The sequence below is a fragment of the Periophthalmus magnuspinnatus genome, chromosome 19 (assembly GCF_009829125.3).
Source record: "Periophthalmus magnuspinnatus isolate fPerMag1 chromosome 19, fPerMag1.2.pri, whole genome shotgun sequence".
Classification (NCBI taxonomy): domain Eukaryota; kingdom Metazoa; phylum Chordata; class Actinopteri; order Gobiiformes; family Gobiidae; genus Periophthalmus; species Periophthalmus magnuspinnatus.
Window position 1 is genome coordinate 17,687,279 of NC_047144.1, and position 18,318 is coordinate 17,705,596.

Here is an 18,318-nt window from a genome sequence, read left to right on the forward strand (position 1 = left end):
CAATAGATCTGTCCGCTCTACCAATGATGTTTTTTTTTTCGATGTCGAGAGCGGGATTCGAACCGCCAACCTTCGGACAGTAGCTCGACCAACCAAATCCCACCTCTTCTCCCTGGTATTTAACAATACACGGGATATACAGGAGTTGTGTATCGTGTTATCTGACGTTTGTTGTGAGGTTTTATAAATAAACTTGAATTGAATTGAAAATGCATAGGGAACTACACTGACCATGACCCTTTGTGACATTTCAGTGTTGCCAATATAAAGAAATGCCATCAATAAACACTTAATAAATCTTAGCTCTTTGGAACAAATCTTGACTCTTTTCTTACACTCCTCCGTGTAATATTTCTCTAAAGATTGCACCAAGAGATGAGTAACACGGGCCTAATATTGTACCATGAAATTTGCATTGTAGCTCTGATGATTCTCACTAATAAACATTATTAATCAGTTTGGACAAGGGGCGCACTGGGACATTTACGTGGTTTATTGTCCTTCCTGAAGTGTCCTCTGAGACGGATCTGTTTACTCCGAAGGGCTGGGATGGGAATACTTAACAAGGAACAGAGGAATAGTTTTCCTCATTTCAGGAATTTGATTTTATCCGTTTATTTCATGTCCATAATTTTGTTGTTTTTGTGTTGTTGTTATGGTGTCCAATTTTTAGTTCACAGTAATGAGCTGAGGTTGTTTTCATACGTTGGTACGCTCTGTGCTAGGGCCTGTACCATCTCCAGAAAGTCACACAGTGTTGCTTTAAAGCTGCCATCTGTAATTAGACTGGCCCGCCCGTGTTGTAATCTCACATATCACCACTAGATGCTGTCTACGTTGCTACAGTCTGATAGTGTGACAGCTTTGGGCTCACAGAAGAAGAGCAGAGAGCATAGGTGAGTCGGGGGAGGGGCCAGGTGAGGGGAGGGGCCAGGTGAGAGGAGGGGCCAGGTGAGAGGAGGGGCCAGGTGAGAGGAGGGGCCAGGTGAGGGGAAGGGGGACAGGTTTCACATCTGACATCTACTGGTGAAAAAGTAGATCGTAAACTTGCATATGGTAGAATAAAATTAGACCTATTCTGTTCTTTTCAGATCTTTCAACCATGTTCTAGTCGTTTCTTCTCGTTGAGCCTCTGAAGTTGTGTTTGGAGTGATTCATGTTTGCATAATCTTTAATCGACTATTTTCAAAACGCCATTTTGTCGATCTACCCCCATTTTCACCTCCACTGATGCACGCCCACTGTGACGTACACACTTCCTTCTCCAGTTTTATTTTCTTTTCTTTCTGATACTCGTAGGATTCGGCAGTGTCGCGTCGTCATTTTGGTACAGATATAACAAAAATGTGCTGCTCGCTCGTGTGATGTGCAGCTGTCCATAGGGGGCGCTGACAGCACACGGCGCTTTGTTGCTAAGACCTTTACGCCGACGTCAGCTCCAAGTCTTAATTTAGCCTTAGGAATGTTGTGTGTGTGTGTGTTTTTTTTAAAAAAATCTTTCTTTCTACTGCTCGTCTATTGTTAACGTCCCATGAGATTCCCACATGTCGTCAGCCATCTTGAATCATGCGTGAGGTCCCTGTCGTTTTCCTGTCGGCTGCACCTGTCTATTAGCCCCTGTCAACCCCGTCCAATCTGCTTTATGAGATATGTGTGCTGAAGATCACATGGAGCAGAAAGAGGAGAGGAGAGGGGGATAGAGAGGAGAGGGGGATAGAGAGAGAGGAGAGGGGGATAGAGAGAGGAGAGGGGGATAGAGAGATAGGAGAGGGGGATAGAGAGAGAGGAGAGGGGGATGCAGAGACAGGAGAGGGGGATACAGAGAGAGGAGGGGGATGCAGAGAGGAGGGAGGGATACAGAGAGAAGAGGAGAGGGGGAATACAGAGAGAGAGGAGAGATGGATACAGAGAGAGGAGAGGGGGATAGAGAGAGAGGAGAGGGGGATAGAGAGAGAGGAGAGGGGGATAGAGAGAGAGGAGAGGGGGATGCAGAGAGGAGAGGAGAGGGGGGATACAGAGAGGAGAGGAGAGGGGGGATACAGAGAGAGGAGAGGAGGATACAGAGAGGAGAGGAGAGGGGGGATACAGAGAGAGGAGAGGGGGATACAGAGAGAGGAGAGGGGGATACAGAGAGAGGAGAGGGGGATGCAGAGAGAGGAGAGGGGGATGCAGAGAGAGGAGAGGGGGATACAGAGAGGAGAGGAGAGAGGGATACAGAGAGAGGAGAGGGGGATAGAGAGAGAGAGGAGAGGGGGATGCAGAGAGGAGAGGAGAGAGGGAGACAGAGAGAAGAGAGGAGAGGGGGGATATGGAGAGAGGAGAGGGGGGATAGAGAGAGAGGAGAGGGGGATGCAGAGAGGAGAGGAGAGGGGGGATACAGAGAGGAGAGGAGAGGGAGGATACAGAGAGGAGAGGAGAGGGGGGATACAGAGAGGAGAGGGGGATGCAGAGAGAGGAGAGGAGAGAGGGATACAGAGAGAGAGCAGGGGGGGATACAGAGAGGAGAGGGGGATTCAGAGAGAGGAGAGGGGGATGCAGAGAGGAGAGGAGAGAGGGATACAGAGAGAGGAGAGGGGGATAGAGAGAGAGAGGAGAGGGGGATGCAGAGAGGAGAGGAGAGAGGGAGACAGAGAGAAGAGAGGAGAGGGGGGATATGGAGAGAGGAGAGGGGGATAGAGAGAGAGGAGAGGGGGATACAGAGAGGAGAGGGGGATACAGAGAGGAGAGGGGGATACAGAGAGGAGAGGGGGATGCAGAGAGGAGAGGAGAGAGGGATACAGAGAGAGGAGAGGGGGATAGAGAGAGAGGAGAGGGGGATGCAGAGAGGAGAGGAGAGAGGGAGACAGAGAAGAGAGGAGAGGGATACAGAGTAGAAAGGAGAGGGGGATAGAGAGAGGAGAGGGGGATGCAGAGAGGAGGGAGGGATACAGAGAGAAGAGGAGAGGGGGAATACAGAGAGAGGAGAGGAGAGAGGGATACAGAGAGACAGGAGAGAGGGATACAGAGAGTGAGGAGAGGGATACAGAGAGAAGAGGGGGATGCAGAGAGGAGAGTAGGGAGGGATACAGAGAGAAGAGGAGAGGGGGAATACAGAGAGAGGAGAGGAGAGAGGGATACAGAGAGAGGAGAGGGGATAGAGAGAGGAGAGGGGGATGCAGAGAGGAGAGGAGGGAGGGATACAGAGAGAAGAGAGGGGGAATACAGAGAGGAGAGGAGAGAGGAATACAGAGAGAGAGGAGGGGGGGATACAGAGAGGAGAGGGGGATTCAGAGAGGAGAGGAGAGGGGGATTCGGAGAGAGGGATACAGAGAGAGGAAAGGAGAGGGGGATTCAGAGAGGAGAGAGGGATACAGAGAGAGGAGAGGGGGATACAGGGAGAGGAGAGGGGGATTCAGAGAGAGGTGAGGACAGAGGGATACAGAGAGAAAGAAGAGAGGGATACAAAAAGAGGAGAGGGGGATACAGGGAGAGGAGAGAGGACGGAGATGTAGAGAAAGGAGAGGGGGATACAGAGAGAGGAGAGGGGGATACAGAGAGGAGAGGGGGAAGATGGCCAAAGATGTCACTTCATGACAGGAGGCATTATGGGTCATATTGAATGACCTGTTTATAATCTAATCTCATTATGCCACATGCTGAGGACCGTTCAAAGGTATATTATTTACTTTCATGTTAATCGCTATGGCAACACTCTTAATTTCCTCCATTAGTGCGATTGAGAGATTATGTCCATTTATGATTTCTGCATTTGGATTTGGTGCTTCCCAACACATCTGACTCTGATGTTTGGTCTTTTTAGTATTCTGTTGAGTATTTTTTTATTTTTTCCCAGAAATAATTATAATCAGTAAGTAAAGGCCTATAACTCAAAATTTTAAATTGCACTCTGTAACTTTTATGGTGGAGGCTCTGCTGTCTGCTTGTCTCAGTGGAGCTGTTATAACTTTGTCTGGAATGTTCCACAGTATTATTCTTACTTTTTTATTGCATGTGTTTTATTGCTAAAAAAAAAAGAAAGAAAGAAAAAAGCTTGTATTGTAAGATATTGCCTTTACACAGATCTGACCTGTAACTCGAAATGCTGGAGTCACCTGCCAGTTTAATGCCATACTGTGGAACATTCCAGGCAAAGCTATAAAATGTATGGAGAAAAAAAATATGTCCAATATAACAGCTTTAGCACAGATCAAGCATTTACCCCTTAAATAAAGACTGTTGCTTTAAATCTTTCCATAGCACACACACCTTTGACTTAAAGGTGAGAATAAAACAACAATAAATATTACTGGCCGATGACTGGACTCTAGATGCCCCTCCTCTGCCCTGACCCGGTTCTGTGGACCCAGAACCCCCTCCCCTCACCTGGCTGGATGACCCCTCCCCTGTGCAGGATGACCCCATCTCTGTCCACTCCAGTGGGTTTAGGTCCTGCAGACTTGAACTTGGTGTAGTCCTAATCTTGGTTCAGTCCCGGTGTAGTCGCAGTTCAGTCCTGGTTTAGTCCTGGTTTAGTCCTGGTTTAGTCCTGGTTCAGTCCTGGTTCAGTCCTGGTTCAGTCCTGGTTCAGTCCTGGTTCAGTCCCGGTTCAGTCCCGGTTTAGTCCCGGTTTAGTCCCGGTTTAGTCCCGGTTTAGTCCCGGTTTAGTCCTTTCTGTTGGTTAAATCCATGATCTTGTTCAGAGGCGACTGCTGCTGTGACTTTGGTCTTTACAAAGAAAAATTGAATGAAATTTTATTCAGATGAGTTTTGTTGTCATTTTTATTTGATTTATTTTTAATTTTTTCATTATGGCCCTTTATTTTTTTTTATTAATTAATTTTTAGATGTTTTTAAAGTAACAATCCACATGTCGATGAGCTGATGTGACGGTGACTCCGTGAAAGTGAACGCAGTGGCTGTTGGCGTCTTGTTTTGTAAATAGACGCCTTTATCTGTGGCTGTGGTCAGAACACTGTCCAGAAACACTGTGGACCAGGGACTTTGGGCCACAGCTAAAAACAAAACTCTCCAGTGACACGATTTACCATAACATCAAATTAAGTGAGATACAGAGTTAAAGCCGCACTTTGGAACAGTCCCCATGGAGATAGATAAGAGTCGGGTTTGTGGAGATACAAGCCCACTCAGAGTAAAGACGCATGTTTTTGAGTGCAATAAACAGACAAAATAAAATGAAAAAATGTGGCTTGGCACCGCAGTTTTTTAACGTGGATTTGTTTCTTTTATTAAGTCGTTTTAGATGAATATTGTGATTTAAAATGTGTAAATTTTAACATAATGATCCACAACTGTGTCAGAGATGAGAACTATATAGAGACACAAGCACAGTAGGTTTTCTTTAATGCAACGGCAGGAGAAAAGTTGCACAGTGCCCCTTTTAAAGATGGCATTTAGATCTCATTATTGCCCGGGAAATTGAATTAGCTGTGTATCTATGGAGACCGTTTTTATCTGCTAATATGGATCCATTTGGAGTGTGATTTGGGGGCTGTGTTGTTGTGTTCTTGGCTATACTTCAGTGCTCTTTCAGTAAAAGTCATAGCTCAGATAACAGCTCTGCAATCAGCATCAGGCTCGGTCCATTTACAGAGGAAACCCCGACTGAACGAGACACAGCCTGTTACCTTCTGGACACCATGGCAACGAATTAGGATAAGTTTATTAGAATTTTGAAAGACACGAGGAACACACAGCTTGGATAAAGATAGTTGAGGATTATGGAAGATTTTGAGGTAATATGTCCAAAGGTAACGCAATTTCAAAGCTACAGTGTGTGATTTTCAAGCCGAGAAAGGAAGAAGTGGGTAGTTAAATGTGCCGCCAATAGACAGTGTGTATATAAATGGACGTAGCTAACCCGCTAGCTCAAATAGGAAGTGATCATGTGCGCGCTTCTGGCTCCTTCGACTCTGGCTCCAATTCACTTTCTATTGAAAAAAACGGTCTCTGTAACTGCTGCTGTCAGACTCGTCATTTTGGTCTTAAAATGTTCGTATTAACCCGCTCTACATGATCCTGGGGTTTTTATTTCACTATTGTGTCTGTAAATCAAGATATGGACATTAAAAACAGACAAATCAGGAGACCTAGGTCGCTCCAGTTAGCATTAGCAGCAGGTTTGTTTAACAGCATTGCTATCTTTACACAGTCTGTGGATTAATAAGACTAATAATAATAAGAAGAAAAAACATCTTTATTTTATTAAATGAAGGTTTAAAGTGTCGGACAAATGTAAGTCTCTGTATTTTGGAGTTTCCGTGTTGATGACATAACTAGACGGATTCTATTTTACAACTCAGAGCTACTTCCTGTATTTTTGGACTTTTATTCTCAACCTTTTTTTTCTCACAAACTGCCACTGAACCGATGTAAAACTATGATAAATCAGGGACCACCTTACCCAGAAGTCACTCCCGCTAACATTAGTAACAGGTTTGATTGACAGCATTGCTAAGCGCCTGCTCCCTGCTAACTCAGCGGTGTGAGCGGGAAGGGGCGTTACCTTCCATAGCCTCACTCCGGATTGAGTCTTTGGTTGCTACGATACTCGTGATCAGAAGTTCAAATATGGCTCTCTTCTCCAAATTGTCCGCTATAACTGCTCTGGCCTCACTGTGGGTGACGTCACACTCACTTAGTCACTTCTTTACACAGGCTGTGGGCAAGACACTTTTACAGTTTGCCTAGTATTAACATGATATATGAGTGAGTGATTGGAGGTGGTCAGAGTGGCTGATGGTGCAGATTGGCAGCCTCTCTTCTTTCAGTCTGCCCCAGGGCGGCTGTGTGGACTGTATAATACATTGTAAAAGGCTTTGAGTGTCTTCAAAGTTTTAATTATCATCGTATGTGCCAGGCCTAAACGAGTTGGAGCTGGACACTCACTCTCATTTTCTTTCACCACAGGAGCCAACTTCATTTCACCAACACATTACCGGGTTCATGTGTTTAACTGGTGAGAAGCTGCCATGGTGAAGCTACAGTAACGCAGGAAGAACAGGCAAGAGTGTTTGCTCATTGATCTGAAGGTCATTGTGTACTTGAGCAAGACACTTAACCCACCTCGCCCCCAGTGTCTGTGTATGAATGTGTGTGAATAGGTGAGCAGTTCCTTGATGTAAAACGCTTTGAGTCTTGAAGGTGGAAGAGGTCCACTGCATCAACGTTTTTGTTTTTTAACAGTACACTATATCTGGAGGTGGGTCCGCCATCTGCTTTGCCTGGAATGTCCCACAGTATGGCATTAAACTGGTGTGTTTGTTGCGAAAGAATCATTGGAAAACCTGCATTCTTACTGTAAACGGGCTCGCCTCTCACGTTTAATGTCATACTGTGTGATATTCCAGGGCATCTTACAAATTATATTCAGTTATAAGACTATGACATTTTAAAGTGGCAGTATATCAATCAACAAACACAAAAATATCTAATGCAAGTGTAGTGAATCCTTTTGAATGAGTTTATTTTTGCACAAATCGGCACTTTTGGAGTTTTTTTTGCGGAGGGTTGTCAGGTTGTTATGCTGAGTGTTGCCAGGTTGTTATAAAAATGTCCATCTTTCCTTTAGTACTTCATCCCGTACATGTGTTTTATTAGCCCAGATCCACAGCCAGCCCACAGTGAGCCAAATGGTATTGTATTTTTACTTGAAATTCCCATTAAACTCGTTGATTGACAGCCGAAACGCAGCCAAGTCTGTCCAATGAAACGCTATAGGATCCATATCTGAGACTGTTTGTGTAGAGTTGGCCAATGTTTTGCTCCTAGTTTGTTCAAGATTTAGCATTTGGGTCATTTTGAGGCTTAAGCAATCATTTTAGCTGCGTTGTATTAAAATAAATATCTGTTTTGGACAAAGAGTTTTGGATTTATGCTTCCCAAGTTACTTTCACAAATGTCACACAATTTATTTTTTTTTATTTTAACAGGGAGGAAGTTGAGTTTAAATCAGACCTATTCTTCAAACTGTTCTTTTCAGATCTTTAACCATGTTCTAGTCGTTTCTTTTCATTGAGCCTCTAAAGTTGTATTTGGAGTGATTCATGTTTGAGTAATCTTTAAGCTCTTATTTTCAAGACACCATTTTGTCGATCTACCCTTTTTCACCTCCACCTGGACACGCCCACTGTGACACACACTTCCTTCTCCAGTTTTATTTTCTTAATCCATGATACTCATAGGATTCGGCAGCGTCACATATTCATTTTGGTACAAATAAAAAAATAAATATGCTGCTCGCTCGTGTGATGTGCAGCTATCCATAGGGGGCGCTAACAGCATGCGGCGCTTTGTTGTGATGACGTTTACGGCGACGTCAGCTCCCATTGGTCACCAGAGTTTTCAAACGCTTAAGTCAGTGGATTTATTTCTTTTATTAAGTCGTTTTAGATGAATATTGTGATTTAAAATGTGTAAATTATAACAATGATCCACAGGTGTCAGACATGAGAACTATAGAGACACAGAAGAAGAACACATACACATTATCATCAAATTAACCTTTTTCTTGTATGCAATCAGCTGTTAAGTGTGCGTGAACTAAAATGTTAACAATCCAAGTAGATAAACATGACTCTTGTCTGATGTCTCTGCCTAAAGTCTGTGTTTCGATGTGTTTGGATCTGTGAAAATAAAATTACTACACATTTCCACACTTCATGATCTGAGGCTGAACCCTAAAGTCGAGCTTGATTCAAACGTGTGGACGTATAAATTGCTGCTTTCACCGTTCTGCTGCCTCAGAGTTTAAATACAACAACTTTAAATATAAAGAGCCCGACACAAGAACTGGAAAATGCACAGACCACAGAAGAAAAAGAACTGTTACTACTACACTTACTACTACTGCAACTGCTACTGCTACTGCAACTGCTACTGGTACTACTACTACTTCTACTGCTTCTTCTATTACTACTACACCTCCTGCACTTGGAGCCCACTGTCCTGTAGCTGCTGTTTCTTTCTCATTGAGTTCAGTTTGTCCAATAATAAAACATTGCATTTTTGAGGTTTTCATGTTTTTTTTTTTTTTATTCTGACTTGGTTTTTAGTTAAATATTTATCATAGTTTTACATCAGTTCAGTGTCAGTTTGTGGGGAAAAATGTTGAGAATATAAGTCCAAAAATACAGGAAGTAGCACGGAGTTGTAAAACAGAATCCCTCTAGTTATGTCATCAACACGGAAACTCCAAAATACAGAGACTTACATTTGTCTGACAGTTTACACCTTCATTTAATAAAATAAAGATGTTTTTTATTATTATTATTATTATTAGTCTAATCCACAGACTGTGTAAAGATAGCAACGCTGTCAATCAAACCTGTTGCTAACGCTAACTGGAGCGACCTCGGGGAAAGAAGTCGCCTGATTTGTCTGTTATTAATGCTCATATCTTGATTTTAGATACAAAAGTGAAATAAAAAACGCAGGATCAAGTAGAGCGGGTTAATACGAACATTTTAAGACCAAAATGACGAGTCTGACAGCAGCAGTTACAGAGAGAGGGAGCGCGGTTTTTCAATAGAAAGTGAATTGGAGCCCGAGTCGATGCAGTCGGAAGCGCGCACACGACCGCTTCCTGTTTGTAACTCGGCGGCTAGCGGGTTAGCTCTGGTCTAATCATGGCTATTGTGCGGTTTAGACAAGTTTAACATTATGGTTGCTATGGTAACAGACCTACGCGCTTTAAGAGGACGTAGCTACGCAAGATTAAACCTATATTTTGGTGAATCTGTTTGAATCCAGCTGTCACTCACACTGACTGGCTGATTGTGGCTGAATGGTCCGTGCAGCGTGAGCAAAATTATAGCAATTTCAGAGTAGAGTTGAATATAAATGTTTAGCCGCTATCGTAACTTGTTTTATCTAAAAAAGAAATCCCTCTGCAAATCCTCCTCACATGGATTCATCAGACGTCTTTCTTTTCCTTTTTGGTATATCGTTCATATATTTTCTTAGTTCCTAGTCCCTTCTTTCCTCCAGAAACCCTAAAAGTCAAAACTACAATTTCTCTTTTACTTTCTCGTCTCCTCCTTTCTTCCCTTTTCTATCCTTTTTATTATTTTTTCATTTCTTCCTCCCATTTACCTCCTAATTCCTTCCTTCTATGCTTCCTAACCACTTTTTCCTAAGTCCTTGCTGTTGATTCTTGTGTCCTTATCTCCTCCCTCCTCAACAATATCCCCAATCTCTTTCTTTTTTTCCTTCCTCCCTTCTATCATTTCTTTTTCTATCATTTCTTCTATATTGTTCATTTACTTCCTAGTTCCTTCCTTCTATCTTTTCCTCAGAGTTCATTCACTTTCCTAAGCCCCCTACAGCCTCTTCACTTCTTCTTGCACAGTACAATTTCTCCTTTTTTTTAAAACATCCTCGTCTCCTCTTTTCTTCCTGAACAGTTTGGGAAAAACATCACATTTTTCTGACAAGTTTAGTGATTGTGATTAGGTTTGTTGTTCAGGTTCTAATAAAAGGATTCTGCTCAAAGTTCACGTTTTTAAACACGTCCGGAACAAAAAGATGGAAATTTGAAGTGACAAACACACACATGTTTGTACAGATCTAAAGTACAGGGTTAGAGGTTTTTATGCAGAATAAGGGACAGGGCACGGGGAGGGCATCTGACACACGGGGAGGGCATCTGACACACGGGGAGGGCATCTGACACACGGGGAGGGCATCTGACACACGGGGAGGGCATCTGACACACGGGGAGGGCATCTGACACACGGGGAGGGCATCTGACACACGGGGAGGGCATCTGACACACGGGGAGGGCATCTGACTGGGCTGTGAATAATCTTGCAGCTTTACTACCAACTTTATATTTTATCAAAAGAAAAAAACAACAGAATGATGCAAAAACAAACAGACTACAAAGTGAACAGCAGAGCGCCAGTATAACTCTGTATAATGTTCTCTCTCTCTCTTTCTCTCCATCTTTCTCTCTCTCTGTCTCTCCCGGTCACTGTCTTTCTCTTTCTCTCAAACAGAATGATAAACTCGCTCAAACAAAAGTACTTAAACTGATTTTAGTCCACTCTGATTTAAACACATGTCCGATGTAGTGGCCTGTTTACACCACAGGGGGCAGTATTTACAGGGCTCTGTGTTCATCCTTTAACCTGAACGACACTGTAATGTGGACGTCATTCACTCTCTGACTCCATTTCTCTCTCCCTCCCTCGCTCCCTCCTCTCTTTCCCCCTCTCCCCCCTCCTCTCCTCTCTTGATGTAAAAGTCTCACACGTGGGTCTGTGGCATTTCCTGCAGCGATCAGAGCGAGAAAGAGAAAGATTTACCTCACGGACTATTTAATTTTTATCTCCTCCATCCTCCTCTCCTCCTACATCCTCCTCTCCTCTCTCTTCCTCTCCTCTCCTCCTCCACTCTCCTCTCCACCATTCTCGTCCATGCTCCTTCCTCTTTCCTCCTCTCCTTGTCTCTCTTCATCTCCACCTCTGCTCCTCCATCCTCCTCTCCTCCTCTCCTCCATCCTCCTTTCCCCTTTCCCTTCTCTCCTCTATCCTCCTCTCCATCCTCCTCTCCTCTATTGTCTTCTTCCCCCCTCTTTCACCCCTCTCCTCTTCTTCTCTATCCTCCTCTCCTCATCCTCCTCTATCCTCCCCCATCCTCTTCTTCATCCTCTTCTCCTCTATCCTCCTCTCCTCTATCCTCCCCTTTCTCTCCTCCTCTCTCCTCCTTTCCTCTATCCTGCTCTCCTCTTTCCTCCTCTCCTCTTTCCCCCTCTTTCTCTCCTCTCCTTTATCCTCCTGTCCTCTTTCTACCTCTCCTCTAACCTCCTCCTCTTCCCATCCTCTCCTCCATCCTCCATCCACTCCTCCTCTATCCTCCTCTCCTCCATCCTCTCCTCCTCTCCTTCATCCTCCTCACCTCTATGCTCCTCTCCTCTATCCTTCTCTCTATCCTCCTCTCCTTTGTCCTCTTCTCCTCTATCCTACTCTCCTCTATCCTCCTCTTCTTCATCCTCCTCTCCTCTATGCTCCTCTCCTCTATCCTTCTCTATCCTCCTCTCCTCCTCCCTCTTCTCCTCTATCCTACTCTCCTCCACCCTCCTCTCCTTCGTCCTCCTCCCCTCTATGCTCCTCTCCTCCATTCTTCTCTCTATCCTCCTCTCCTCTATGCTCCTCTCCTCCATTCTTCTCTCTATCCTCCTCTCCTCTATCCTCTTCTTCCATCCACCCTTCATTCGCTCCCTAACTCCTAACAAGTCTCCTTGGTTCCTTCACTCTCGCATCCTCTTCCTCTCCCTGTTCTTTGCTAATAACCTGCACTTCTCTTGTCTCCTTCTTTCTTTTCTTTGTGCATCTTTCTCTCCTTTATCTCCTTTCTTCCGTGCTCCTCTCCTCGCCCTGTAACCACTGGTTGTTCAGTTCTGTTTGTGTGTGAGCTTGTAGAGCTGTTTGATTATGTGGAAAAATGTTTTGAAATATTATTGTGTTTGTCTAAATTCTTGTTTTGAATAAATGCCAGAAATTTGACAAAATTCATAACCTTATTTTGAAAAACTTAAAAATAATGTTATTTTAATAAATCTTACTTAAAAAAATCACAGATTCGTCAAAAATATTCCCCCAAAAAAAGACATCAACACTCGACTGGTTTAAATCTGAAAATAACAAAGAGTAGACTAGAGTAAACCTGTGTGCGCCCCCTAGTGGACAGAGCTGGTATCTGCAGGAAACACAACAGCTTATTCTCGCTCTTCTTCTCTCTCTGTCTCTCTCTCAATCCTTCCCTCTCTTCTTCTCTCTCATCTTCTCTTTCTCCTTCTCTCACTCCTTCCCACTCCTTCTCTCACCTTCTCTTTCTCCTCTCTGTCTCTCCCTCTCCTCTCTCTCTCTGTCTGTCTCTTTCACCTCTCTCTCCTTCTCTTTCTGTCTCTCCTCTCTCACTCTCTTTTTGTCTCCTCTCCTCTCTCTCCCTTTCTCTCTCTTTCTCTCTGTCTCTTTCTCCTCTCCTCTTTCTCCCCTCTCTCTCACTCTCTCTCCACTCTTTTGTCCCCTTCTCTCTCTGTCTCTCTCTCTCCCCTCTCTCCTTTCTCTCGCTCTCTTCTCTCCTTCTCTCTCCCCTCTCTCTCTGTCTCTCTCTACGTCGCTCCTCCTCTCTCTCCTCTCTTTCTCTCTCTGTCTCTCTGTCCATCTCTCCTCTCTCTTCAGCACATGCTCCTTCGCTTATTTATCACATTTTCTCTCTCTCCATCCTAGCGCTCCATTGGTCCCTTCATCCAGTCATCCTTATGTCCTACCTCCTCACTACCTTTTCTAATCTCCTTTCCTTACTCTACTTCCCTCCTCCGCCTCCTGCCCACTTTTTCCTCCATGCTCGTGCACTCGTTCTTCCTTATCTCCTCCCTCCACTGCACTTACCTGCTCTCTCTTTCTTTCTTTTCCTTTTTGTTATATCGTTCATTTATTTTTCTTAGTTCCTAGGCCCTTCTTTCGATCTTTCCTCCAGAAACTCTAAAATTCCAAACTACAATTTCTCTACTTTCCTTCCTTTCTTCCCTTTTGTATCTTTTTTTATAATTTTTTCAATTCTTCCTCCCATTTACTTCCTAGTTCCTTTCTTCTATGCTTCCTAACCCCTCTTTCCTCAGTCCCTGTTGGTTCTTGCATCCTTATCTCCTCCCCTCCACCTTTTCAATTCTTGCACACTATCATTTCTGCTTTTTACTTCCTTGTCTCCTAGTTCCTTCCCTTTTCTGTTCTTTTTATTATTAATTTACTTCTCCCGTGTAGTTCCTAGTTCCTCGCTCCTTCCTTCCTTCGTTTCTGCATCTGAACAGATTAGATTTGTGATTTGTGTTTTGATAAAAAGATTCTGTTCAAAGTTTGAATTTTACAACTCAACAGGGAGGGCATCTGACACACGCAGGGAGGGCATCTGACACACGCAGGGAGGGCATTTGACACACGCAGGGAGGGCATCTGACACACACAGGGAGGGCATCTGACACACACAGGGAGGGCATCTGACACACACAGGGAGGGCATCTGACACACGCAGGGAGGGCATCTGACACACACACACAGGGAGGGCATCTGACACACACAGAGAGGGCATCTGACCAATTTCCTTACTTCCTAACAACTTTCCTTGCCTCCTAACCACTTTCTTTACCTCTTTATTTACTTTTCTTACCTCCTAACCACTTTACTTACCTCCTAACCACTTTACTTACCTCCTAACCACTTTCCTTACCTCTTAACCACTTTATTTACCTCTTTATTTACTTTCCTTGCCTCCTAACCACTTTCCTTACCTCCTTACTAACTTTCCTTACTTCCTAACCACTTTCCTCATCATTCACTACACAATTTATGGTTTTAAGTTCCTTGCTTCCTTCTTTTGCATCCTTCTCTCGTTTCCTTCCTTGTCTTATGGATCATACTCAGGTCACAGTTAAGTCATCCTTCCTATATTTCCTTGCTTCTTTCTTGCCTTCTCATAATTATGTCCTTTGTGGCTCAGCGGGTCGAGCATTTGCCCACAGGCGAGAGGTTTGCAAGTTCATTCTGAGCTCTAAACATAAACGTACTGTAGCTGTACCCTTGAGCAAGACACGTCACCCGCTGTGCCCGTATATGGAAGCTGCTCTTGCTATGATGTTAAACTTCTCTATCTCCATGGAGATGAGCAGGTTACAGGTCACATCTGTGGAGAGGCGATACCGCTCACAGTAGGAACGCATGTGTATCATTTTGCACAATAGAAACGCCTGTAATTAGATAAATACAAGATGGATAAGTTTAATGCCATAGTGAGGAATATTACAGGCGTAGCAATGGCATCTCCATGGAGACGAGCAGGTGTCAGAAGTTCAGCTTTAAATGTGCCGTATTCCTCTATTCTCTGATTTCTTTTCTAATGTTGTTTCCTCATCACAAACAGACCTGGAGTTGTGTTTTGTTTGATTCACACATGTTTAACACAAACTCTGCATATTTTAGTCTGAGTTCTTCTCTCAAACTGAAAACGCTCTGTTCCACCTTGTGATGTCATCATGTGGTGATACAGGAAGTGCTCCACTGTGTTTTTAAACTCCACACACCTTCACTAGAATCATTTGGATCATTTTCAGCTCTAGACTTGCCAATCTCTACTGAACTAAAGGTAAAATGAGCTGTTAACATGAAAACTATCACTTCATGACATCACAAGGTGGAACAGAGCATTTTGAGCTTTGGAGATGTAGACAGACTAATAATAAAGAGCTACTCAAACATGTGTGAATGAAACAAAACACAAGGTCCAGGTATGATTTTACGAGGTAATAGAACATGGATTAAAGGTCATCAGAGTTAGTTTTTGTGATACAGAACCTTTAAATAAAATGTAAATGATTGAATTGGTTGTAATTGTTGGGGCCTTGGCACAAATTGGCAGCCACACTTTTGCTACTCGTCCCACGGCAGCTGTAGATACAGGGAAACTTGTAAAGTGACTTTGGAAGTGAAAGTTCTGTACGAGTCTAATGAGCTCTTTTATCGTCATTATCTCCTTATTACGTTTATTTAAATATTTCACTCTGACTCTGTCCTTCTCTTTCCTACATTCACTTGTTTCCTTGCACACTTCCTCACTTGCTTCCTTTCTTTCCTTTCTGCACCTTGTTTCCTACCTCCCTTCTCTTACCTCAAAATGTTTTCACAGCACTCATTACACCTCTTTTCTTCCTCTACTCTCTGTTTCTCTCTCACTCTTTCTCTATTATCTCTTTCTCTCTCTCTTTCTCTTTCCCTTTTTCTGTCTCACTCTTTATCTCTTTCCCTTTTTCTGTCTCACTCTTTATCTCTTTCCCTTTCTCTATCTCTTTCACTTTCTCTCTTTTTCTCTCTCTCTAACTCTTTCTATCTCTCTCTCTTCCCCTTTCTCTCCCTCTCTCTTCCCCTCTCTCTGTTTCTCTCTTTCTGTCTCTCACACTCTGTTTCTCTCTTTCTGTCTCTCACTCTCTCCTCTTTTTCTCCCTGTCTCACTCTCTCTCTCCTCTCTCTCCCTGTCTCACTCTCTCTCTCTTCTCTCTCTCCCTGTCTCTCTCTCTCTTCTCTCTCTCCCTGTCTCACTCTCTCTCTCCTCTCTTTCTCCCTGTCTCATTCTCTCTCTCTTCTCTCTCTCCCTGTCTCACTCTCTCTCCTCTCTTTCTCCCTGTCTCACTCTCTCTCCTCTCTTTCTCCCTGTCTCACTCTCTTTCCCTCTCTCTCTCTGTCTCATCCTTCGTTCTGTTCAGTGCCTTCATCTTATTTTGCATAAATATAAAAATAATATATAAACACATAAACATATATATATATGTTAAAGCTTTGTCTCTCGTCTGTTTTATCGCTCTGCTCGTTCTTCACTTGTTTTACACTCGTCTCTTATCAAATCAAACAATTTCATTTGGGAATCACTTTTTCCAACACTGAACAATTTCCTAAGACTGTGCTCTGCCGTATCCACACCACATGAACACCAAGACTGGACCAGGACTAAACCAGGACTAAACCAGGACTAAACCAGGACTAAACCAGGACTAAACCAGGACTAAACCAGAACTAAACCAGGACTAAACCAGGACTAAACCAGGACTAAACCAGAACTAAACCAGGACTAAACCAGGACTAAACCAGGACTAAACCAGGACTGGACTAGGACTGGATCGGAACTGGACCCAGACTTAACCAGGACTGAAGCTGGACTGAAGCTGGACTGAAGCTGGACTGGACCAAGACTGAACCAGGATTGGACCAGGACTGGACCAGGACTGGACCAGGACTGGACCAGGATTGGACCAGGACTGGACCAGGATTGGACCAGGACTGGACCAGGACTGGATCAGGACTGAACAAGGATTGGACCAGGATTGGACCAGGACTGGACCAGGAATGGATCAGGACTGAATAAGGATTGGACCAGGACTGAAGCTGGACTTGACCAGGACTTGACCAAGACTGGACCAAGACTAGACCAATACTAGACCAATACTAAACCAGACCAGGACCAAACCAAGACCAAACCAGCACCAAACCAGGACCATATTAGGACTATACAAGCACGAGGACCAAACCAGACCAGGATCAGACCAGGGCTAAACCAGGACTAAACCAGGACTAAACCAGTTAGCCTTATTATATTTTCTTATGAATTAATTAGAAACAAAATGGCCATATGTGAGTACAGGTAAAACCATCATGACTCTGAAGACTCAGGAGACCCAGGAGACTCCTGAGTCAGACCACAACCTCCACTGAGCAGAACCTCCACACAAACACACAACTATGACACTTCAATCAAATGTCAACGGGTTTGACAAAAACACAAGCCACGAGATGCATACAAAGTTCAAATTTTATAAAGCATTTCATTTTAACTCACTAAATTAACACGAAACAGAAAAATAACAACGATTTTTGTACAGCCAAATTAAAAATCACCATATGGACTAAAACATGAATGAACCTAACCTCAGGTCTATAGAAATGAATGGGGAAAAGACACATTTTTGCACATCTATAAATTTAAAAACAATGCACAAATCTACACCGTGATTATTTTAAATCTAAATATCTCCGTCACTTTATGTAGAATTATTTCCTCATTAAACACACGGTCAGGTCTTGTGCATGAAGGACGATATCGAAAAGTTCCTTACAGTTGTAGAAATGGGGGCTAAATCCTGGAGGCGGTGGGGGTCGTAGTGGCTGATGTTGACCCAGGGGGGGGTCTTAGTGGTGGGTATCCCCGGTCCCACGAGCAGCCTGGAGTCCATGGTTCTCCCTCCTCCTTCTCTCTCTCTCCTCTTCTCTCCCTCTTTTAATGTCAGTGTAACCAAACGCCAAGCACTAAAGCAGGACCAGCCCAGGCGTTTGGTCCTTGGTGTTCATGTTCACTGATTCTGTATGTGGAGCGCTGCAAGGGAACGCACTCGCTTTCCACCTTCCCTCCTCCTTCCTTCTCTCTCTCTTTCTCTCTCTCCCTCCTCCTTTCAATCCTGCACAAGCCCCGCCCACTCCCACCTCTGGACCAGTCACTGACGGGGGAATGCTTCAGTAGTAGTCAATGGAACACACTCTTTTTCTCTCTCGTTCTCTCTTTCTCTCGAGGTTTGAGGACAGAAATATGTGAATGTTTGACTATTTCTTCGATGTAATGACGAGATGACATCACCACACAGTTCTTTGTAATGTTTATTTGAAATTAAATTAAATAAAAGCATAAAAATTGCATGAAGATTAGGCTTGATGGGATAAGGAGAGAGGGGATTAATTCCGTGCATTCTCTGGTGGTGTGGCTGGATTTGAAGTAAAAGTACAG

General features: G+C 43.8%; 1 protein-coding gene across 1 annotated transcript in view; it reads right to left on the minus strand.

Annotated features, from left to right (window-relative positions):
* LOC117387515 (melanopsin-A-like) overlaps positions 1-17,876 on the minus strand; it is a 52,882-nt gene extending 35,006 nt beyond the window's left edge. Inside the window, exon 1 of the mRNA XM_033985029.2 lies at positions 17,657-17,876. Coding sequence (XP_033840920.1) covers positions 17,657-17,773 — 117 coding nt within the window. The 5' untranslated portion in view covers positions 17,774-17,876. The remainder of the gene's footprint in view (positions 1-17,656) is intronic.
* Positions 17,877-18,318: the final 442 nt, after the last annotated feature.